The 23,038-nt window shown below is 43.4% G+C and overlaps 1 protein-coding gene across 1 annotated transcript in view; it reads left to right on the top strand.

The window, feature by feature from the left end:
• Positions 1-1,454: 1,454 nt before the first annotated feature.
• Positions 1,455-23,038, top strand: part of LOC119567853 (cytosolic phospholipase A2 gamma) — a 31,655-nt gene continuing 10,071 nt past the window's right edge. The window contains exons 1-13 of the mRNA XM_043527351.1: positions 1,455-1,548; positions 2,505-2,661; positions 2,986-3,102; positions 4,884-5,026; positions 6,640-6,838; positions 8,293-8,410; positions 9,059-9,199; positions 12,761-12,814; positions 14,869-14,928; positions 17,785-17,823; positions 18,503-18,625; positions 19,026-19,151; positions 21,834-21,914. Coding sequence (XP_043383286.1) covers positions 2,638-2,661; positions 2,986-3,102; positions 4,884-5,026; positions 6,640-6,838; positions 8,293-8,410; positions 9,059-9,199; positions 12,761-12,814; positions 14,869-14,928; positions 17,785-17,823; positions 18,503-18,625; positions 19,026-19,151; positions 21,834-21,914 — 1,225 coding nt within the window. The 5' untranslated portion in view covers positions 1,455-1,548; positions 2,505-2,637. The remainder of the gene's footprint in view (positions 1,549-2,504; positions 2,662-2,985; positions 3,103-4,883; positions 5,027-6,639; positions 6,839-8,292; positions 8,411-9,058; positions 9,200-12,760; positions 12,815-14,868; positions 14,929-17,784; positions 17,824-18,502; positions 18,626-19,025; positions 19,152-21,833; positions 21,915-23,038) is intronic.

Genomic DNA, 23,038 nt, shown 5'->3' with positions numbered 1-23,038 from the left:
ATTCCTCAGAACTGGGAGTAAAAGGAAATAACCTGCCAGGTGGGCTGGGGAGTGGAAAATTGACAGGGTGTGTTGGCCAAGGTGTGGGCTTCAAACAGCTCTGCCGGTGCCACTCACTCTTGGAAGTGACGCAGGAAGGCGTGCTCCAATATGCTCCACGTCGAACTATCTGCACTATAAAGGAGGCTCTGCAGGGCCCGGAGGCGGAAGAAACGGACCTGAGTGTGCAGACACTTCAGGCCCTGCCCTCCTTCCTTTTCCACTGTCTCCTGGGCGGCAGCCTCCGATGCGAAGAAAAAGACGACCTTCCCGTACATTTTGGAGGCCGCCACAATAGCCGTGGTTCCTACCACCCTTGCCAACGCCTGCACGTATGTCTCCACGTGGGGCGAGGCGGGCACCAGGAGGCAACGGACGCCGTGCTTCTTGGTCATGGCGGGGAAGGGGCCCCAGCCACTATTGATGGTAGCGGAGGCGGTGGGTGGGCGAGATGATGAGGCAGCAGGTGGGGGGCGGGGCTGCTACTGCCCGGGCATACGCCCTGGGGGCCGGGGGAGGGACGCTCACAGAGCTGGTGGAGAGAACAGCGGGGAGGGACGCCATGGTCGATGAGGAGGCCACAGTGGTGGGGGCAGCCCCTGCCATGGAGGGCCTGGTGGTTGTAGCGGGGCCCTTTCCCTTCCTCGCACCCTGGCCTTTCCGGCCAACTGGGGGGCCTCTCCTAGAATCTGGGGGGGCTGTGGCCGTAGCAGCGGCAGTAGTTGCCCCGGTGCCTCCTGCTGCCGATGCCCCAGCGGGGGCGGTGGCAGGTGTTTTGGCAGCAGTGGGGGCGGGGTTTGGGGGTTGGGCAGGGGGGTAGGTTGGGGAGGGGGAGCTGAGGTTGTTAGAGGGGCCTCACCCCTCTCATTCCCCGCCATTGTGAGCAGGGAGAGATGGCGAGGCACCAGAAGGAGGAGGCGGGAGGGGGAAGCAGATTAACCACTTCTCCCTGCTGGGCTGCAGGCGGGCGGGGGGGGGGGGAAATGGGTCGGACTGGACGGGGGAGGAAACAGGAGTTGGGGTCAGGTAATAGGGGCAAACTGTGGGGTGAACAGTCCGGGGGATGGGGGGCGGGACGTGGACTCACGCGCGTTTTTCCAAAGAGTCTCGTTTGGTCGGCTGTTGTGTCTGGTCCGGAAGGCAGAATCACAGCAATCAGCTAAATCCAGAGGCAGATGGCAAGTTGCCAGCAGGGACGGACGGCGGGGGGGCCGTGACGGTTGTAGTAGTGTTGGGGGAGGGAGCACCAATGGATCAGGGGGCAGCTCCATGCCACACCCCCTGTGCCCCTACAAACGCAGTTAAGACACAGTCAAACTCCCCCCACACGAGAGTACAGTTCAAAAGTTACTCAGTCTTACAGCCCCCTCCACGATGATTTGTAGCTTCCCTGGGTGGTTTTTTCTGTCGGCTGTCTTCTCTTCCGGGTTTTGTAGCTTTGAACAGTGGGGCTTTCAGCAGGCCCGGAATGTCGCAGAGATAAGAAAATTCTTCATGTGTTGGTTATTTGTCAATAACTTGACATTCATTGCTTGTTCTAATTTCCCATTGTGTGTGTGTGTGTATTTGTTATTTGCCTGGAATAACTCCATTTAAATCAGTAGGGTTAAGTGTTATGGCTAAGAGTTATGGTTAGGGGACATAGGGGGCAAAATCCCACTTTCATTTACACTTGGGTAGACTTGGAGTTGTGACTGCAATGGGGTCAGGGCTGAAGTCTGATTTCGCTTCCCACCCCCCAGGGTAAAAGTTTCCACTGGGGTGGAGGGTAGAGGTGGAACAGCTGTCTGCTGATTTTGAGTAGACACAAGCCAGGGCTATAAGAAGAGCTCAGCGGGGAGCTATACAGCTCAGGGAGGCTTTAAAAAAAACATTTTAATAGTGAGCCACAGTAATGTGTATGTTATACTGTGCTGTGCCTGGCATTGTTTTTATGCACCCCGGTATGCACCTTGTGATAAGAGCTGTGTGTGTAGTAATATAACATTGCAAATACACCTATTACTATGTCAACCCCAGCCAGCATATGTTGTGAATTAACAAAAATGAATTAAGATTCCATAACTAGATTTTTGTTCCAAACCCAGGCAAACAGACATATTTATTACTGAATGAAACATTATAAATACAGGGGAAAGTATCTTTGAAGGGGAAAGAACAGTTATTTCCATTTATTTGCTTATAACTAACTTTGTCAGAAGATTAGGCTTGGGAACTTGAGCCATCATCACTTTCTTTTGTAGCAGGAGAGAAATGTTACTACTAGGGGTTTGTTTTAAATCTGAACCTGATACAACACCAACCACTTTTGTATCTTCTTATTTATGTTTGAAAAGTGGAACCTCTAAACTAACCAAGCTCGATGTTAGCTTATTTTCTTTTACATTTCCAGATTGAGATTCAGTAGGATTTGGGTTCCTAACTCCCTTATGCTCCTTTGCAATTGTTCCTTTTCTCTGAAACAGCCACAGAAAGAAGAAAACGGCTGTCAGAGGTTGACTTGGTCCTCCCATCTAGGCATTCCCCAAAGAGTCCATTTGTCACTGAAGGAAGCATTCCACATCACCAAGAGCTCTCCAGGAAAATCTGGAAGAAGCTATGGAGAAGTCTCAGATGACAACGGTAAATTATTTCTCATGCAGAAACTTGTCTTGTTCGACCCAGAGTAGATTTCTTTCAATTTGACAAAACTTTTTTGCAATTTTTGGATTCAATCCAAACTGATTCTCCCCCCACCCAATTTCTCATAACTTCCAGTGAACTGAAATATCAGTCATTCGCCCAGCTGTCATCCCAAACTTGGCTGAGGTTTCTAGGTACAGCCATGATACAAATATAAAGAGTGAATCTCTGAGGTATTTGTGGTAGCTGCACCCAGACCCCACATCCACTCCCTCACAGCCTTTAAAGAGATGAGATATTTTATTGGCCTTTTATTTTTGGCAGGATGATGGACATCTCCGGCTCTTCCAGGAGCTCTCGGATGGTGAGAAAGAAGCCACTAGGAACAGAAAGGCAAAAGTCCTGAAGTGCCTTGAGAGTCACCACATTGCCTGTGATGAGGTGTGTGTCTGGGGGGGCAATCATGCCCCAGAGTGCTAAGGAGAACAATCTAGCATGTTAGCCACATGGATGGTGACTGAGATGCCTCATACAGTGGGAGGAAATACCTCCAAAATCCAGCCCCATGGAGATGTTCCCCTTGCAACGCAACATTCCCAAAGCACCAGGGGGCAACCCATGGACATAGACATACAGACCTTATGTTCTTTGGCAGGGCTCAAATTTGGGGGCCTTCAATGCTAAAAGCAGAAGCCCCTATCCCTTCAGCGAAAGGAGTAATGCAGTAACGGGCTTAGAATTCAGTGACAGGCTTTCTGGGGCTAACCTCTAGATGGCTCCATGCTCATGTGAATTCAATCAGTGCTTACTAAAGACTCGTTGCAGTGTGTGTGTATACAGCACTGTGGTTTGAAGCCAGACAGAGCCTGAAGCAGAGAACAGATGGGAAGGGGACATTAGAGATGTCACTGTAGAGCATGGATAGCCTTAGAGGGACAGAGATTTGGGTGAGCTATTGATAACTTGTCTGACTTATTACTAATGGCAATAATGAATAATGACTATATAACATACTTCTACATGTATCACAGCCCCCTCTGATGATTGAACCACACAGAGGGTAAAAGCCAACCACTGCTTCCCACCCCCTGTGGTTACTCTGTTAAATGCCGTGGTGGAGAAATGTGAGGAACTTCCCAGGATCGTTACTCATCATTGAAAAGTGATGGTCCTTGGAGGGATCCGAGCTCCTGTGGACCTGACATATTTGAGCACATCTCCCCTCTGAGGGCTTTGCAAATGTCAGCCTAAGAGTCCTCCACTGCTTCCTCCTCACAATATTCTCCCTTCAGCACTAGGGAGAGTGACCTGGGTTTTTTGGTGCTCAAGGTTCAGTCTCCATTGGTGACTCACTTGTCACTAATCTTGTTAGTGCATTAGTACTACACTGGGCTGACTTTTTACATTCAATGCATTTTGAATGAAAAATTGCTATTTTGTGAAAACAGAAATGTCCATTTTTGACAAAAAAATTCAAATGTTTTTGAAATAAAGAGAAACTAAAAATGTATTGGGGAGTAGACAGGTGATGGGGGGGGGATCATTTTGCGGGTTTTCATGTTTTGGACAGACTCCACCCCTTAAATTTTTGATGAACAATTTGGTCCCTCAAAAAAAGAAAGCAAATTTGTCTAGGAATAAACATCATTTCTTGAGCAGCTGTATTTCATACGTTATTTTTTGGACACAAAGACTAGTCCTTCTACATTACACACATTTGTTCAAACAAACTCACTCCTGTGAATCATGAAGAGTAAGGGGCATGAACATGGAACACAGTAAAGAGCGCTAGTAAGTTTGAGCCATATTTCAAGTCCAATGGAAATCAAAGGGAGTTAGGCACCTAAATTGCTTAGGTGCTTTTGGAATGCCCTCTAGGCCCTTAACTGCATCCCTTTGAAAATTCTGGTCCTCGTCTGTATGTTGGTATATAGGATTTTAAGCACAAAGGCCCAGAGGTTCAAAGAGCCCTAAGGGATACTGGACTACCACTGTGTGATTATGGCTGAAAATGCAGGATAAGATGCATTTGCTCTTGACTCAGGATGGGACACAGGTCATTGGGCACCTGATAAGGAATGCTTCCTAACATCAGGCAAACAAGTCTTGGAACTTGGGGCTTTCTCTGTGAATTTCTTGAATGGACCAGTACCAAGAGCTGCATAGCAGAGACCACTGAGCATTCCTAGTTCATTTGTCATTCCCTCTTTTCCCTCCTCCAGGATAACATGCCCAATATCGCTGTCCTAGGATCGGGCGGAGGTCTGCGGGCCATGATAGCCCTTCAGGGAACCTTGGTGGAGCTGAAGAAGCAGGGCCTGTTGGACGCTGTCATGTACCTGTGTGGGGTATCAGGTTCCACTTGGTAGGTGCATGTCAGAAGTGAGAATGTACCAGTTTTCCTGCACAAAATTGGTCACTGGGCGTTCTTATTATTAATTAGCTCTGTACATTTTCAAGGCATTATGAGTGAGATTTTCAGAAGCACCTAGGCACATGCCTAAACTGCAATCAGGGGGCATGATGTAACAGGCATAGACATACCTGAGGAGCTTTAATCTTGCCAGCTCGGGAACCAATGGCCGTGAAGATCTGGTGCTACAACATGGGCTGTACCAGCCTGTTTTGGACCCTGAGTTCATTCTCATGCAGCTCACCCGCAGCTGACATCCATGCTGCTGCATCTTCGCTGCAATTGGCACTCGAGCTAGCTTGATCAAAGCTAGCGCAGGTCTGTCTACACATGCTGCTGTCACACCTCTGAGAGCAGCGCAGACACACCCTAAATGACTCACCCCTTGACTTGCAATGAGATTTGTGCTCCTAAGTCACTTTTGGAAATCCCACCTTTCAGTAGACATGACAGAAAATGGGTGCAAAATGAAACAGAGGTGAAGTGACACATGCAAGGTCACCCAGCAGGTCAGTGGTAGAACTGGGGCTAGAACATAGGTGTCTTAAGCCTTAACCCAGTGCCTGCTCACTGGACATCTGCCTCCTGGCCAGGCATGGAGATCTGATGCTGGGGACCCAAGGTACTGGATGATATGGTTAGAAGGGACATTCTGGGCAGACTCAAGAGCTGGAGAAGCGAGGCTCAGTGGAGGCAAGAGAAATGATGTTTACAGCAACCAAGGTGACAGAGGACAGGCTTCCAGCCGTGGGAACAGTGAGAAAAGGGCAATCTGTGGGGGTTGTTAAGTGTTTGCGGTTCATTGGGGTTTACCAAGAGGTGGAGAATACACAGAGGGAAGAGTCAAACAGGTCTCCAGTATTGGGGCTTGGGAAGAAGGAAGAAGAGTGGAGCTGTCCATGGAGAAAGAGATGGGAAAGGAAAATCTTTGGACACTTCTAGCTGATCACCCAGGCCCAGAATCAGTCTCTGTGCCTGCTGCATAGCACCTCATTCTGAGAGTCACCCCATCGGGGTGAGTGAGGGGGGCTGAAAATGAGATGGGTGAGCGTGGGTGGCCTAGTGAAATTGGCAGTGTGTGTGTGTGCTACCATTTCCCTCTACTGGGTGAAATCTTAATTGCTTCTCCCCATGTCATACACCCTGTATTGCCAATGTAGTTTCCCCATTGGCTCAAGAAGGGCCCTGGGGGCTGGTCAGACTTATAATAGCCGGATTAGTGTGCTCATCACTGCCCTCTGTTGGGATGAGTCAGAATTGCTTAGCATGCATCATAGGTCCTAGAGAAGCAACTAATGGAGTTTCTCCATAGCTCAGAGCAGCAGGGGCCTTGGCTTTTTGCAGAAGATCTTAGTTCTATCCCTGTTATTGCCATAAATTTCCCAGTGGCCACAGTGACAGACAATCATGGATGAAGTCCTTGTTAAGTCACAGATTTGTTACAATGTCAGGATGATTAGAATCCCCTGCATGAAAAATAAAAGATATGAAGATTAAAAGGGGGAGGGGGAATTTCCCATCCTATTCCCTCAGTCTCAGCCATATCTTTTCTGGTTCATGAAAAGGTGCATGTCTTTCCTCTACCACGAGAAGGACTGGACAGAGGAAGTGCAGAAATTGGAAGAAGACCTGTGTAATACACTTTCCAAACCTTCAGTTGATATTCAAGAGAAGTTTAATATTGCAGCACACGCGGCTGAAGATGAACTCTTCTCTCTGACTGATGTCTGGGCCTCTTTCTTTGTCTTGGAAACATTGAAGCAGGTGGGTTGCTGTGTAAATCCAGAGTGGTCCCACTGAAAAATCACTGGATTTACTTAATATATTCCTTTGTTTCTCTCTCTCTCTCTCTGTCTCCGCAGTACTTGGGATTCAGGAGCAAAAGAGTGGAACGATATTGACTCCTGCTAATATTTTAAAGCTATCTAAACCCTTTGGCAACTTTATAAATCTCAGCCTCTTACCATGAGCTCTCAAAGATCACTGTGGTATCTGAACATTTCTAAAGTGAGGCCTTCAAAGGTGTTTAAGGGATTTGGATACCCCTTTTCCATTAAAACTAGTGGGAATGTGGCCTCCAAATCCCTTAGGTTGTTTTGAAAAGCTCAACCGAGCATCTGATCCCAAAATTGAAGGCATCAAAGTCTCAATCACAGTCTTTAATTTTTAATAATGGATTCTTCAATCTCATAGAGAAAAGGTCTAACCCGATCCAATGGCTGGAAGTTGAAGTTAGAGAAATTCAGACTGGAAGGAAGGTGTACATTTTTGACAGTGAGAGTAATTAACTATTGGAACAACTTACCAAGGGTTGCAGTAGATTCTTCATTGCTGACCATTTTAAAATAATTATTAGATGTTTTTCTAAAAGATTATTCAATCCAAAACTATTTTTGGTAGGTTTCAGGTCATTTTTGAAGTTGTTGGGTTTGCTTTTTAACTTTTTTTTTAATTTAGCTAAATTTTCAGATGAAATACAATTTCAAAACAAAAAAGTTGAAATGTTTCACTTCAATGTAGCTGAAATAAACAATTTAAACTTTTTCACAATTTATTCTCAGATGAAAGAATTTACCACATTTGACGTGAATTCACAAATAATTTCAATACTCTGAAAATGAATTTTTTTCATAAATTTTTTTTTTGCCTGGCTTTACTCCTCCCTAATTGCTATTCATTTTGATGGATCTCAGGCTCTGTCTCCACTGGAGCTGGAAGTGTAATTCCCAGCTGGAGGAGACACACCCACATAAATTCTGATGGAAACCCTAGGTACAAACCCAGTGGGGTTAGCCCCTCCCTCTGCTTCTGCTGCTGCAGCTACACCAATATTCTTACCATGCTAATGCGGCTATGTCTCCTTGAGCTGGTAATCTGACCTTTCTTCTCCAGGATAGCTATATCCTAAGGCTCTTACCTTGCTTAGGTGCTTTTGAAAAGTCCTTTATGTGCCAATCTGCATCTTTAAGTGCCTAAATATTTTTGAAAATCTAGGCCTAATTCCCTTAGTCCCATTTGAAAGTCTCCACCATGGACTGTGAATACTCTGTTTGTCCATACAGTGCACACTAGAATGAGGGAACAATGACAAAGATGATGATGATGGTCTCAACAAAAAGGGTCTTTGTAATTCCTAGCCTGAACTAGTCAGGGACGAATTGCTGGGAACATAACCAAAACTTGTGTCTTTCTGCGCTAATCAAGTCTTACCTTTTCAGTATGATAAAACCAAGTTATCTCAACATGACGATGACTCCAGAAAAGGGAAAAATCCTTACCCCATCTTTGCAGCAATAGAAGCAAACCAATTGCGTAAAGCAGGTGAAAACAGTCCAGGTAAAAGAAAAAATTGTTTTTCATAAACCTGTCAAATCTCTCTCTCTCTCATTTTCAATCGATTTTTTTATCAATGACTTTACCAAAATAGTTATTGATGTTCTTCATTTTTCAAAAAAACCCAGGTTTGTCAATAAATGAAAAAATCCCATAATTGTTTCAGTAGTGACTTTGAAAACGTTTTCAATACAAATGTCTATCATATAAGTTTGTGATAGATTTCTCAATGAATTGTAAAAAGGATCAGTTTTGAAAATGAAAAGAACTTGGAAAACTTCAGAAAATGTTGTTGTGAAATGGTTTTCCTTTTTAATTAGCTCTACAGTTAAATGTATCACTTTTAGATTTGACTCATTATGACTCATTTTTTCTTTATACCTTTGGGTTTGAGTTAGGGATGGATGGGTGGAGGGTGGGTGGATAGGGGTTGTGATCACCACAAAAGGAATTCTGGGGTATCCAAGGACAGCAGATGCTGGCTTAGGAGGTCACCATAGAAAATGGCATGAAAATGACCATGGGGGAAGGAACAGACTGAAAAATTACGTAGGATTCACTGGTGGAGCAAACAAATTGAGGGGATGGGAATTGAGAAATTATTGCCATCAGCCAAGAAAGGGACAACAAGAAACTATCTATATTTCACAGGGACCTGGTTCGAATTCACCCCCCATGAAGCCGGCTTTCCTGGTCTGGAGGCATTTGTGGACACAAAATACTTGGGAAGCAAATTCGAGGGTGGAAAGCTGACAGAAAAGAGGGAAGAGAAAAATATCTGCTACCTGCAAGGTAAGCATTGAAGCCCCTTATTCTTAGCTGATCAATAGATATGTAACCCTTCTGCCAGGTGGAGTCGGCAGCAGCAAGGGCTGGCTTCAATATCCAGGGGTCCCTCTTAACAATATAACACAGAAACCAGCCCCACCCAGCAATCTGGGCAAATTACACACCACTGCCGGGTGCTTCAAAGAGGCAAAACTTTCCCTCCCGCTGGCACTGAGCCTGTGTCTAGCAGAGAAAACTTTTAGTAAAAGGGGCAAGGAGCCCAGCATTAATTTGGGAAAACACCACCACTGTGATTCGAACACATCCGACCACGAGCAAAACTCCCACTCCAGAGTATGTGGGGCAGTGTCCTGGGCCTCCGTTTCTCACCTTGCCATGTGAAAGTCCAACAAACAGATGTCCCTTTAACACACCACGGCCCTCTCCTTCCACTGCACGCCACTCACAGCTGCTGTCCTTGGTCAATGGAGACCCAGAGTTCAGAGGTCTGTTCAGGTGAACTCACATCCCAGCCGGGGAGGGTCCGAGGTGGGGAATGTGGAGCAATGACTCACCTGCTGCTATCACTGCAACTGGCTCACAGTTGCTGCGGTTCACTCTGTGTCGCTGCTGTCATTCGTCATGCCACAGTTCACTGCACCGCGCCGCTGTCTGCTCCGTCACCAATGGCCTGTGCCCTCGCCTCCGGCTGCCCCCTGCCTCCCCACTGTGACCTCTGCGAGTCAGTCTCTTGGGGTTCCACCCAGCTGTCCGTGACTCCAGCCGCTAGTGGGGGAACCCCCCTGCTAGTGCAGACTGGGCCGTCTCTTCCCCCGAACACTGTCCCGCATCAACTCTAAGGCTGAGCACTTAGGCCGGATTATCCGTGATTTAGCTCTAGTGGTCACTTGCCAAAACAATAAGCTCTCAGCTGAGCCTAATCAGCTCCACATTTAAACAGGGGAGAGGAGCGGGTCAAATGGTGCTTATGACTCTTAGACAGAGCCCACCCCTCTCGGCAGAACCACTTGTTCCCCTCCCCCACTCTCTCCCCACTGGGATCTGGCATCAGAACCCCTTGCGTAGCAAGTACAGTTCAGTTCATTTGGGCTTGACCCCCCCCCCCCGCCCCAATAAGGGCAGGGTAAGCACAGTTCTGCTGCCCTTTACTCATATAATAAGGATAACAACATTTCATGATCCCTGCATTCAATACTGAAGTGATTTGTAACACAATGCCAGACAAAACTGGTCACTTGGGCAGGATGCCTCTGCAGATTAGGTGTGTTCATGTAAATACAGTCTGGTCCTGGAGCCTTTTCCCCCCATCTTATCACTAGCTCCCAGGGCAGAGCCCATTTATTCCTTGCTGATAGATAGATAGAGGGGGTGTATGGAGATAGATAGATAGATATTGCAGGTCCACCATGTTGTTCTAATGCATCATATTATAGACCAGCTTGGAATGTTTCCAGCCACTCAACCCTGTAGGTCTCATCCCAGTCTCAGAGCTCTCTTCCCAGCTGCTTGTATCTACCCAGCTTTTCTTCCCTCCCACAACTCAATCTTCCTTCTGTACCCTCACCCCGATTTCCACCTCACTCATGACATTCATTCACATGTAACCCCCTTTGCTCACCCTTAGCCTCCATCTCATCCTTTCTTCAACCCAATTGCCTCCTCCTGAAACATGGTTAGCTTTTGTAGAGATAGCGATCCTATCCACCGATCTAAACACGGTTTTCAAAAGTTTGGTGAGCATCAACATACCCATTTTACAAAGAAGGAGACTGAGTCATTGGAAAATGGCTTTTCTAAGATCATAAAGGTTGGGAATGGGAGGTAAAGGAATAGAAGTCAGGTTTCCTATGTCTATGCTACTGCTCTGGCACTAGTGCTGTGATTTTCTGAGGAGCCTAGGGAAGTTAGGAAGTCCATTTTTGCATTGAATTCCAGTAGGGTTTGGACACCTAACTCCTACAGTGTCCTTTGAAAATCCTAGAGAGGAACTTTCACCTTCCTATTAGTTAATATCCGGTATTTGCATGTCTTGGCCTTTTATATTTTATATTTATTTATTTGGATTGGGAATTTCCAAAGGGTCTAAAAGGGTTAGGTAAGTGTATGTGTGTGTGGCGGGGAGGGGGAGATTTACAAAGGGTAATTATGTACCCAATTCCCAGGAAAATTCCATGGGTTTTGGAGTTGTGATTTGCTGAAAGGGCGTAAGTGCTTTAGGATCATAAGGATCATTTGAAGTCAATGGCTGATTTGTGCTCCTAAGTCAGTTAGGTACTTTTGCAAATCCCATCCTGGGGGTCTAACTCCCTTATTCCCTTCGAAAATTGCAGCTTCATTAATTAATTAATTCAAATTTGTACTATACCAATCAAACACAGCCCATCCTAGGCTCTGGGTAGCTTTGACAGTACTTCAACATGCATCTCCTAATGTAAGACAAATCCAGTGATTAATTATCCTTAGAAAACAAACAAACAAACAAACATTGTCACTCTAAGGGTAGTTAAGCTCTGGAACAGGCTTCCAAGGGAGTCTGTGGAGCCCCCAGCACTGAAGGTTTTAAAGAAGTTGGACAAACATCTGTCAGGGATGGTCTAGCTTTACTTGGTCATGCCTAGTGAGGGAGGATGGACTAGATGACAGCTCAAGGTTCTTTCCAGCCCTACAGTTCTATGATCCTGGAATAACAGTAAACCCAGCAGGATTACAAACATAACAAATAAATTTAACACACCCACTGACAAGACAACCACTGCCTCCTGAGGCTGCCCTGCCCTCACCTAGCTCTCAACTCACTACTGGGCAGGAATGTTCCAAAAGTTATCAAACGCTCTGGGCAGGGACTGTCTTTCTGTCTCGTGTCTGTCCAGCACTCAGCACAATGGGGTCCTTCTTCATGGCTAGGTCACCTAGGCATTCTGATACTACAAATACCAATACTCATTATTAGGACTGATTGAAATTTGGTATTGCCATTCCGCAGGAAATTTGGACATTAGTTTGTATCCCAAATCAAAAATAAAACACATAATTTAAACCTTTCCCACAAAATGATTTCCATTTCGATAAAATCAAAATGTTGCCTTCCTATTTCTACTCTTCAAATGTTGTCTGTTATAGTTTCATTTACACTGTATTATACAGTCCAATCAATTTGGAAATGAAAGGTCATTTCAAAATGAAAAATTGAAACGTTCTGCTCCTATAAGGTCAACCTGATTCATTTCACATTTATTTTTAAAATGAAATGTTGTCAAAAATCAACAAATTCCCATGGAAAGGTCAAATTTTGACAAAAGAGGTATTTGCTGATGAAAAGAATATTACATTGGAATATTTTTTGACCACCTCTACTTACAATAAACTTTTTCAGTTATGAATCAATGTGTGAACCAAGTTGCAAAAGCACATAACCCATGAGAGATTGGCCTGCCAGTGCCCCCTTGAGTTTTCTACCAATGTGGCTCCTGCCCAGGCAACTCCTTACATTGTATTAAAGGGAAAGACCTTGATGCTGTCTTAGCTCCACTGTGGTAAATAAGGTCTTTTCCTTCTTGTTTTCAGGTTTATGGGGAAGTGCCCTTGGAAGCATGGACGCAAACAAGGAATATTTAATAGGTACTGACATTTCTGTGTGTTGAAGGTAGAGTCGAGTCGTCAGTGGAATCGGAACAGATCCCCAATGGAGGAGCTACTGCACCATTCTGTAGCAATGATTCCAATGCCCTACTGTTTATCACAGTGACACTGTCATGTGTCAAACAGCCACTGTTATAGCAGTATCCTAAAGTAGCCCATGGGTGTCTGCCATTTGTGGATGGGTTGGATTTTCAAGGATGAGGGAGACCGAGCACCAAACTCTCATTTTGTGCCTTTCATAATCTCCAGCATTCCAGATAATTTCCAGATTATTATATCTAGGGCTGAGATTTTCTTAACTGATGAGGGGATTTGGATGCTAATTTCCATTAATGTTAATAAGAGTTGGGCATAATCTAATCTCATGCTTCAGAACTTCAGCTAGTCACTGGCAGCAATCAGGAAGGAATTTCTTCCCTGATGTACAATTGTAATCTGTTTTTATTTATTTTATTTTATTTTATTTTATTTTATTTTATTTTCCCACTGCTAGAGATGGGATACAGCTGGGGTAGGCCAGTGTTCTGATGTGGTACTGAGAATCCTCTTTCCAGATGACTGGTTGGTGAGTCATGTTCAGGGTTCAACTGATCACCAGATTTGGGGTCAGGAAAGAATTTCCCCCCAGCTTACATTGGCAGGAACCATGGGGTTTTCTTAACATTTCTCAGCAACACGGGGTGCAGGTCTCCTGCTGAGATTATATGGGCATGTCTCACCTAGTCATTCCCTGCCATTGCCAGGACCTCTGCCTCAGGTGCCCTTCAGTCTTTCCTGTTCTCTACCTGTGACACACCAACAGTTCAGTCTCCTGAATAGTGCCTTAGTTTAACTGAGGTCACTGGGCTCAGCCAGTGACATCTATGTGAAATTTAGTGGCCTCTTGGTCTCAAACTCTACGAATCCATGACATTATGAAATTCAACTCCTTTAGGCATCTTTGAAACTCTCAGTTTAGATTAAATCCTGATTTCAAACTTCAATCTCATTTTGCAAAGATTTAGCCTTTGGGGCAAATTCTGGCCTCACTTACACCTGCATAAATCAGGAGCAAATGATTAGCCAGTGGTGGAATTACCTCCACTTCATACCAGTGTAAGTGACATCCGACTCATTGTATGGAGGTGTCGAGGAAATCCAAAACTAGATGATTGGTTACTGATGATTTTAAAGGGAAGCAAACACTCAAGGACTGGCCTCAAGATTTGTGGTGGTGATTTGAAAACAATAGTTATCAGACAATGTCTAGATTATAAAACCTAGATAATGATAAATTCTAAGGCTTGATTGTGGTTTCAGGTTTGTTTTACACTGGTTTAACCCCACAGTGAGAAATTGTCTTCATTTACACTACCATAAATCAGGAATAATGCCAGTGAAGTCAGTGGAGTTACTTCTGAATAGAGCCACATCAAACATTTTGTCTAAACAGTTTTCCGCCAATCAAAAAAAATGTGGGAATGTGTCAATTCTGATATAATATTTGATGGAAAATTTTCAAAATGCTACAAAAACCAAAATGGAGTATTTTGTTTTGACTTTATCATTTTATTCAACTTTATCTTTTCATTTGGTTTCAACTTTTATTTATTTTTTAGCTAAGTAGCTAAAAATATCACATTATATTTTATATTATATATTTATATCATTTTCTTTTCCCATATAATGATTCACTGTTGAAAGAAAACAGTTTAGTAAGGTCATTTTGACAATTCTAAATTGAAATATTTCACAATTTCAGTTCTCCAAGATATTTTGATGTTTTGACTTTTTTGAACCAATTTGAGATGAAAACAAATTCCACAGGTTAGAAATTCTGTTTTCTTACCCACTCTCCTTCTGAGATACACCAGTACAAATCATATCAAAATCAGGTCCCTGATGCCTAGATCGAAGAGCACCTAAACCTTAAAGAAAACAATGACTCATCTTTAAATTTTGTGACCCAAATGTGATTTCCTAGATTATATGGTTAGTGTCCTTAGCTGTGAGATCTCACTCATAATGCTTGTGTTCTGTTTTCCATTGCTGAGACTTTCTTAAGGAAATATTCCGGAAACTAAGAGAACATTGCTGTGCAGTAGGTGAAGCAGGTGGGTCATTAAATTCCTGGAACCATGGGCCGTGTTTTTTTTTTTTTAAACTCGCCCTGGGTTTATCTTGACATGACTCCATTGACATGAAGAGAGCTATTTCTGATCTGTACCACTGGGAGAGGCTATGTCTGCACTGACAGAAGGAGTTTTTCTGGTGGTATATGACCACTAGTTCCCCTAACAACATTAGCTATATCGACAGAAACGCTCTTCCATCTTCATAGCTATACTGAGTTTTCGGGGGGCGGAGTGGAGTTGGCATAGCCACGTGTGTGTGTTTTTTCACTCCCGTGAACAACACAGGCATGCCCTATAAGCATAGATCGAGCCAGAGGGGAATCAGGCCATTTCCATTAATGACATATGTGATTTTCATGGGTCTCAATGAATGTTAACACTGATAGTCTCTGTTTGACAAACGCTTGCCCAGAACAAAATCCCCCTGAAAGCCCATATGTGACCTTCGCTACATGGGGAATTTTACCAGTTGTCCAGGTATAGGTATACCAGAATAACCCTCATGTGGACACTCTTGTTCAGGTGTAAGCATGGCTTTCTCACATTAGCTTAAACCACTCCCAGTGAGATATATACTAAACCAAAAAGGGCAGAAATCACTATCCACAAGAGAGTAATAGATTACAAGGCAAGAAAGGGACCATTGAGACCATGTAGTACAACCTCATAGAATATCAGGGTTGGAAGGGACCTCAGGAGGTCATCTAGTCCAACCCTCAAAGCAGGACCAATCCCCAACTAAATCAAACCTCCAGTAAAACAAACACCAAAGACCTTCCCCCAAATAATTACTAAAGCAGTTCTTTTTAGAAAAAAACATCCACTCTTGATTTAAAAATTGCCAGAGATGTAAAATCCACCATGACCCTTTGTAAGTTTTTCCAGTGGTTAATTACTCTCACTGTTAAAAAAAAAATGTATTCCTTATTTCCAATGTGAATTTGTTTAGCTTCTATGTCCAGCCATTGAATCTTGTTCTATTGTTATAAATATCTATAAGTAGCTACATGGGGAGCAAATCCCAGATGTGTCCAGAAGTTCTTTTATGGCCTATGTTATACGGGAGGTCAGAATAGACTATCACAATGACACTTCTGGCCTGAGAAGTTATGAATTGTAATGAAAGAGACCTACTCTCCTTCAGATACTACCTCACCCACCTTGTCTCTCTCATAGCCTGGATATAACAATACTGCCAACAAGAATGAATTTTAATGCAAGTTAAAAAACATTTTAAATCACACTAGGCACCTATTTTCAAATTTAGGCAAATCAATACCTTAAAAATCCTGGCCAAATGTCCAATTCCCATTGGTGACTTTGAAAGACTTCATCTTAAGTCATTTGGCTGAGATTTTCAAAGAAGATCAAGAGAGTTAGGTGCCCAAATGCCACTGACTTCTATGGGTACCTAACTCCCTTAGTATTTGTAGTAAATCTCAACCTAGAGTCCAGTTTTTTAAAGATATTTAGGCACCAAATGAGATTTTCTAAAGCATCTAGGTGATTATCTACCTTTGAAATCAATGATTTTGAGGCAGTTAGGTACTTCTGAAAATATCATTAGGTGCCTAGATACTTCTAAAAATCTGGCCCTAAATGACTACCCCAAGGCCAGACAGGGAATCAGAGGGGAGCCAGGAAAAGAGCCCAAGTGTTTTTCTGATCTCCCCACAGTGGGAGGTTTGCAAGCAGAAGGCATTTAAAAGGTGTCCCTGTGAAGTCCAGCTGGTTGAATCTTCTGCAGAAGGAAAATTCTGACTTTTCAAAATCTAATCAGAATGAAACCAAACACTTTCAAAATGTTTGGAAAAGAATCTTTACAGGTCAATCAAAGCTCTCCCTTTTGATAAAGTGGGTATGGTTTGTTGTGATTTAGACTTTTTAAAAATGTGACTTTATATTCTATATAAAATAAATATTGGGGGCTAAATCAAAACACTTTGTTTCAATTCTCTTTTCACCAAAAAGAAATGTCATCAAAAGCAATATGTTCCAAAATTGATATGTTCCAGTTTGTGAAAATCAACGTTTCCATGGAAAGTTTAAATTTTGACTATATGGCCATTTCTGATGCATAACGTGCTGTTAGGAAATTTGAAACCAGGTCTACTGTGAAGTCATGACATACAGGTTTCCTTCCCAGTCCTCATAACCAGCCCTAATCCCAAAGTTCAATTTATTAACTTCTACCCTGCAAACCGTTTGCTGTATCCAATGGAAGACATTTCCTTAGGTGCACCACGTGTCCAGAAGAGGTGTTCATTGATCCATAGGGGGCTTTGGGTGTCTCCTTAGCATGCACCAGCCCCAAGCAGCTATACCCTAAAGCAGAGAGCACTGGAACATGAATGGGGAATAACCATTCACTAGCGAGATCCAGCAACTGCACGATTGGCAGCGTAGTCTGAGCTGTGACTTCTTATGGGCTCCATCCACCATTGCAACCCAACTCCACATGGGGTTTCTGAAACTGGGATCCTGAAACTCTTCTAGGAGTTGGCCAGAGTGGCGTTATGGGCGAGGAAGAGAAATTTAAACTTAGAATCATAGAATAACAGAGTTGGAAGAGACCTCTGGAGGCCATCTAGTCCAACCCCCTGCCCAGAGCAGGACCAATCCCAACTAAATCATCCCAGCCAGGGCTTTGTCAAGCCTGACCTTAAAACTTGATGCAAGGGAGAGCTAAGAGGAGGGGCCAAACAGGGTGCTTAACTAATCAGGTGGACAGGTGAGGATGCCTGAATTTTTGATGGGCTAGAGGGTGTGTGAGGTGGTAGTCAGGGAGATGGGAATTTCTACAATACTAATGGGCTGTTTGTTTGCTTCTTATAGGAGGTCTACAAGGACTGCCAGTTTCTATGCCTGTCATTGGTAGGTGGACTTATCCCAGTCGGCACAAATTGCCTCCTCAGAGCTTAGTCAGCATGAAACCCCAAACCAGCTAACACTTGACCATGGGGGGAATTTCCCCCTACGCTTCTGTTTGAACCTCTGGAGAGTCCAGTGACTGCAGGTTTGGCAGCGTGGCTGTAGTTACTTCTCCACCTCCACTGCCTGACAGATGGGGGTGAACTTTTCTTTAGAGCTGTAGGTCCAGGACCAGACAGGATGATGCTTGGTAGTGGTGGGTGCATTTGTCCCAGAAGGCCCAAATGACCTCCTCAGAGCTTAGTCAGCACTAAGCAGCTCAAACCACAAACCAGTTGCCAATTTGGTTGAACATCCATTTTTCATTAAATAAATAAACAAATAAATAAAATTGTGAGAAACCCTCATCAGCCCCAGGTAGCTCACACCGTAAGCCAGGTGCCACTGGGAGGTGAGTTCTAACCATTGCACTCCTCCTTCCACTGACGTGGAGCCTGACATTCTAGGGTACCAGGTAGAGACAGATTCAGCAGCCAGGTGTCTGACCCTACACTGGCTGTTGCATCCCTGCTCTCAAGAGACTTTGGGCACTGGGAACATGAGTCTTTCATCTCTTCACCCTCAGGGCCAAACAGGATAGACAGCTGCCTTCTGGGCACATTATGTTCTCTTTCCTCCCCAGGTACTGATTACACTAGTGAACACTGTCAGGGTGTCCCCCTCCTCCTCCAGGAGCTTCACGTTCATGCCTCAGCTGGGGAAGACTGCGAGGGAATCTTCAGGCATCTGAAGGAATTCCTGCAAGGCAAGTGGACCAGCAGGACTAAATTTACCGCCTCTCCCTGTGTCTAATCATTTAGAATTGGATTTTCAAATGGGGTCCAAAGTCTACATCCTTTGGTGCCTTCGGTAATGCCAGCTCTCATGAATTGCTGTGAATGAATTGTGGCATGTTCATTTCCATGACAACATCCATGTATTTGCCAATATTTTCACAAATCCCCAGGGCTGTTCCAATACACACAGGCTGAGGTTTTCAAAAGGGCCTGAGGGAATTAGGACCCCAAATACTATTGCTTTTCAATGGACCTGGGCACCAAAACTGCCTTAGCCCCCATTGAACGTCCCTGAAACCCTAAACATATCTAATGAGCCTTCCATTGTTTGTCCCAAATCTAACCTCATTTCGTCCATTATTTATGCAGAGGAGAACTGCAAGAATTCCCACCTGAAGTGCTGTGAAGTGAGTGAGACCTGGGATTTGAAGACCCGGGAAGAAAGAATGGTGGTGTTGGCTGAACTCATCTGGATTTTTGAAAAGGAACTTGGAGGCAAGTTTTATAGAAACTTTTCTCAGTTAAACAGGATTTTTCAAAGCCATCGAGCCCATTGACTTTCCAAATTATTGCCCCAGATGTGGGAGCAAAGAACCAGATGTGCCCTAAAAGGAAGAAAATTTGTCATTTAACTATTTCCCTCCATAATTCATCATTTCAAGTGTGTCATCTCTTTCTTCTATTTCCCCCCTCACATTAAGAGGGAAAAACAAAAAAGTTATGATAACCAGTATCTGGTTAAAGGTTAGGAATCAAAGACTAGGAATAAATGGTCACTTTTCACAATGGAGAGAGGTAAATAGTGTGGTGCCCCAGGGATCTGTGCTGGGACCAGGGCTGTTCAACATATTCATAAATGATCTGGAGAAAGGAAAACTTGCAGATGATACAAAACTACTCAAGATAGTTAAGTCCAAATCAGACTGGGAAGAGTTACAAAGGGACCTTATAAAACCGAGTGACAGGACAAGAAAATTACAGATGAAATTCAATGTTGATAAATGCAAAGTAATGCACATTGGAAAACATTATCCCAACTCTATATGATGTGGTCTAAATTAGCTGTTACCACTCAAGAAACAGATCTTGGAGTCATTGTGGATAGTTGACAGAAAACATCCACTCAATGTGCAGCTGCAGTCAAAAAAGCTAACAGAATGTTGGGAATCATTAGGAAAGGGATAGATAATAAGACAGAAAATATCATATTGCCTCTATATAAATCCATGGTACGCCCACATCTTGAATACTGCGTGTAGCTCTGGTTTCCCCATCTCAGAAAAGGTATATTAGAATTGGAAAAGGGTCAGAAAAGGGCAACAGAAATGATTAGGGGGATGGAACAGCTTCTGTATGAAGAAAGATTAAAAAGAAAGGGACTGTTTCTCTTGAAAAAGAGACGACTGAGGGGAGATATGACAGAGATCTATAAAATCATAAATTGTGTGGGAGAATATGAATAGGGAAGTGTTATTTACCATTTCACATAGCACATGAACCAGGGGTCACCCAATGAAATTAATTGGCAATAAGTTTAAAACCAACACAAAGAAATATTTCTTCAGACAATGCACAGTCAATCTGTGGAACTCATTGCCAGGGTTGTAAAGGCCAAAAGTGTAATCGGGTTCAAAAAAGAATTAGAACAGTTCATGGAGGCTAGGTCCATCAATGGCTATTAGCCAAGATGGTCAGGAATACAGTCCAATGATCTGGGTGTGCCTAAAGGTCTGACTACTAGAAGCTGGGACTGGATGACAGGGGATAGATCAGTCAATAAATTGACCTCTTCTGTTCATTCCCCCTGGCCATTCATATGTTCTTATGTAAGGCCCTAGGGTCCTTTTGCCACCAAAATCCTATTGAAAGTCTATGGGAATGTGTCTCCTAACACTGACATTCAAAAAGTTCAAGCTTTATAACCATTAAAATACAAATTGTCAACATCACATGTCAAAATGTATAAAGTAAATATAGTTAAATCAAACTCAGATGAGTTCTCAAGCAGCATTTTTCATGCTTTGCCTCTCGGTAAATTTCTGTTATCATAGATCATATAGACGGGAATTATTTTTCCCATGTGAGTGTCCTATGAAATTAACATTTACTGATCAAAATCTAATCCTTCCAAGACTAATAATAGTTAAGAAATAAGGAATCCCACAAAAGATACAGAGATGCTGAATAAGAGTGCTTGTAAGTTTCAGGCCATATGGTTAAAAGATTTAAACCTGGAATGGGATTTTTGAAAGCATCTAGGCACCTATCCCCCACTGATTTCAAAATCCCACTAGGTGCTTAAATATTTTTTTAAAATCTGGCCCTGAGGGACTTTGCTGTAATTTAAGAGAACACAAGGCCATTTAGAACTTATCCTGAAGTAATACCATATTGAAGGTGTGTGGCAGTTAAGTATCTAGGAGCCTTAGATGTCGTTGAGTAAACAAAGGCTAAACTTACCTTTGGAGAAAGTCAATTTAGTTACTAATTTTTTATTAACGAGCAACAGGATTGTTGACAGTACAATTTTTTTATTTATTTAATTTTTTTACAAGCATAGTAAGAAGCACAATGTCAGGTGTTCTAGGTCTGGTAAAACAAAAGTAAAAGTTATTTCTAAAAGAGAATATTTTCTATCAGTTAATCCATTTTGTTCTTGATTTAGAACAAACCCCAACATTTCAAATTTCTCTGTAAAAAGACCCTGGAGTTGTGGGTTCCCCCTGATCTCAGGCAGTCTTCTGGCCTGCCCTTTCACTCCTGACCCACCACTCTCTCCTCAAACCCCATCCCCATTCCAAGTCCTGTCACACCAAAACTGGTCCTCAGTTATGCCTGTGAAAATGCAAAGAAACATCCATTGTCAGAGGGGGCTGCATAAGTAGGAGTCCCTGTATCCTGCCAGCACAGTGTCTGTCAGTCTGGGAGCTAGGCAATCAGACAGGCTGAGTCCAGTAGCCCCGAAGCAGAATAACCTCTGTGTTTATTGCAATTGCTCTGCAAGGGGCACTATGCTACCTGAGTGCCTGTGGATCAACAAATACCTGTCTCTGCCCTTCTCACACCTACTAGCAACCGAGAGGAAAAGAGGAATTCAGTCTATAGACTTCTTCTAGCTATTTCTTTGTACTTATTTTCAGCTTTGATTTTTATTCTGATTTTTTTTTTGCCTAATAGGATCATGGCAATTGTTAAGGAAAACCATAGCCTTCCTCCTCTACTGGATATGGGGGTGCACCAACAACTTTCTGTACAAAAGTAGTAAGCAAAATCCATTTGAATTGCACTTTCCACATTTGTTTCAACCTCTGCGGTATGAATTTCCCTGTTTTTCAAGGTTCTGTTTTGACAGAGAATAGCTTAAACAGAAAGTAATGAGAAAAAGGCAGCCAGATTGTATAATGGGCAAAAGAAGGCCGCAGAGGGTGAGAGACAGGAAAAAGGTAGCTATACTGTGTAATGGGTCGCAGGGGGCAGCAGAGGGTGAGAACATAAGAATGGCCACACTGGGTCAGACCAATGGCCCATCTAGCCCAGTATCTTGTCTTCTGAAAATGGCCAATGCCAGGTGCTTCAGAGGTAATGAGCAGAAAAGGTAATCATCAAGTGACCCATCCGCTGTCGCCCATTCCCAGCTTGAAGGGGTGAGAAGGGGAGGCTATACTGTATAATGGGCACTAGGGACAGCAGAGGGTGGGGGTGGGGAAGGGGCAGCAGTGGGAAAGGGATTGGGGAGGGACAGCTGTCTTATAGCCCACAAAGCTTTAAAGATAGTGTCATGAAATTTATCACAAATTCTGTATCTAGTAACCTGTTTATTGGCCTCCACATTGCCATATTACCTGAGTGCCTGGTGACAGCTGAGAATTTCCTGCAAGGCAGAGAACTGTTATTCTCATGTAACTGATGGAGATCTGAGGTGCAAAAATGAGAAATGACTTTCTCAAGGCCCCAGAGGGAGGATGTTGAGGACTATGAGAATTATCACAAACCTATGAAAATTCTTGTGCACAAGAGAGAATAAAAGCAGCAGTAAAAATGGAATTTCTGCTTTTTGTTCCAACAAACTTTTCTGAATATTTGTTTTGGTTTGTTTTGCATTATCCACTCACCACTGTTTGAGAGCTGGTGTGGCAATGTATTTTACAAGGTTTTATGAGACTCAGATTGCAAGGCATCCCCAATCATCATTAAGGCAAGAGGTATTCTTTACAGCTGGTCAACATTTATCAAGTGATATTTTCATTCTGAGTGGAAAATGGCCATTTTCTAAAATCAACTTTTTCACAGAAAAAACTCAGTTTTTTCGGGGAAATTATTGGATTAAAATCTCTGTTGTTTATGAAAAACAGAAAATGAGTCAGCTTCCATCCCTGTGGAAT

This window comes from Chelonia mydas, chromosome 13 (genome assembly GCF_015237465.2).
Source record: "Chelonia mydas isolate rCheMyd1 chromosome 13, rCheMyd1.pri.v2, whole genome shotgun sequence".
NCBI lineage: Eukaryota > Metazoa > Chordata > Testudines > Cheloniidae > Chelonia > Chelonia mydas.
The sequence above is the reverse complement of the archived record's forward strand: the minus strand, read 5'-3'. Positions and strand labels throughout refer to the sequence as shown.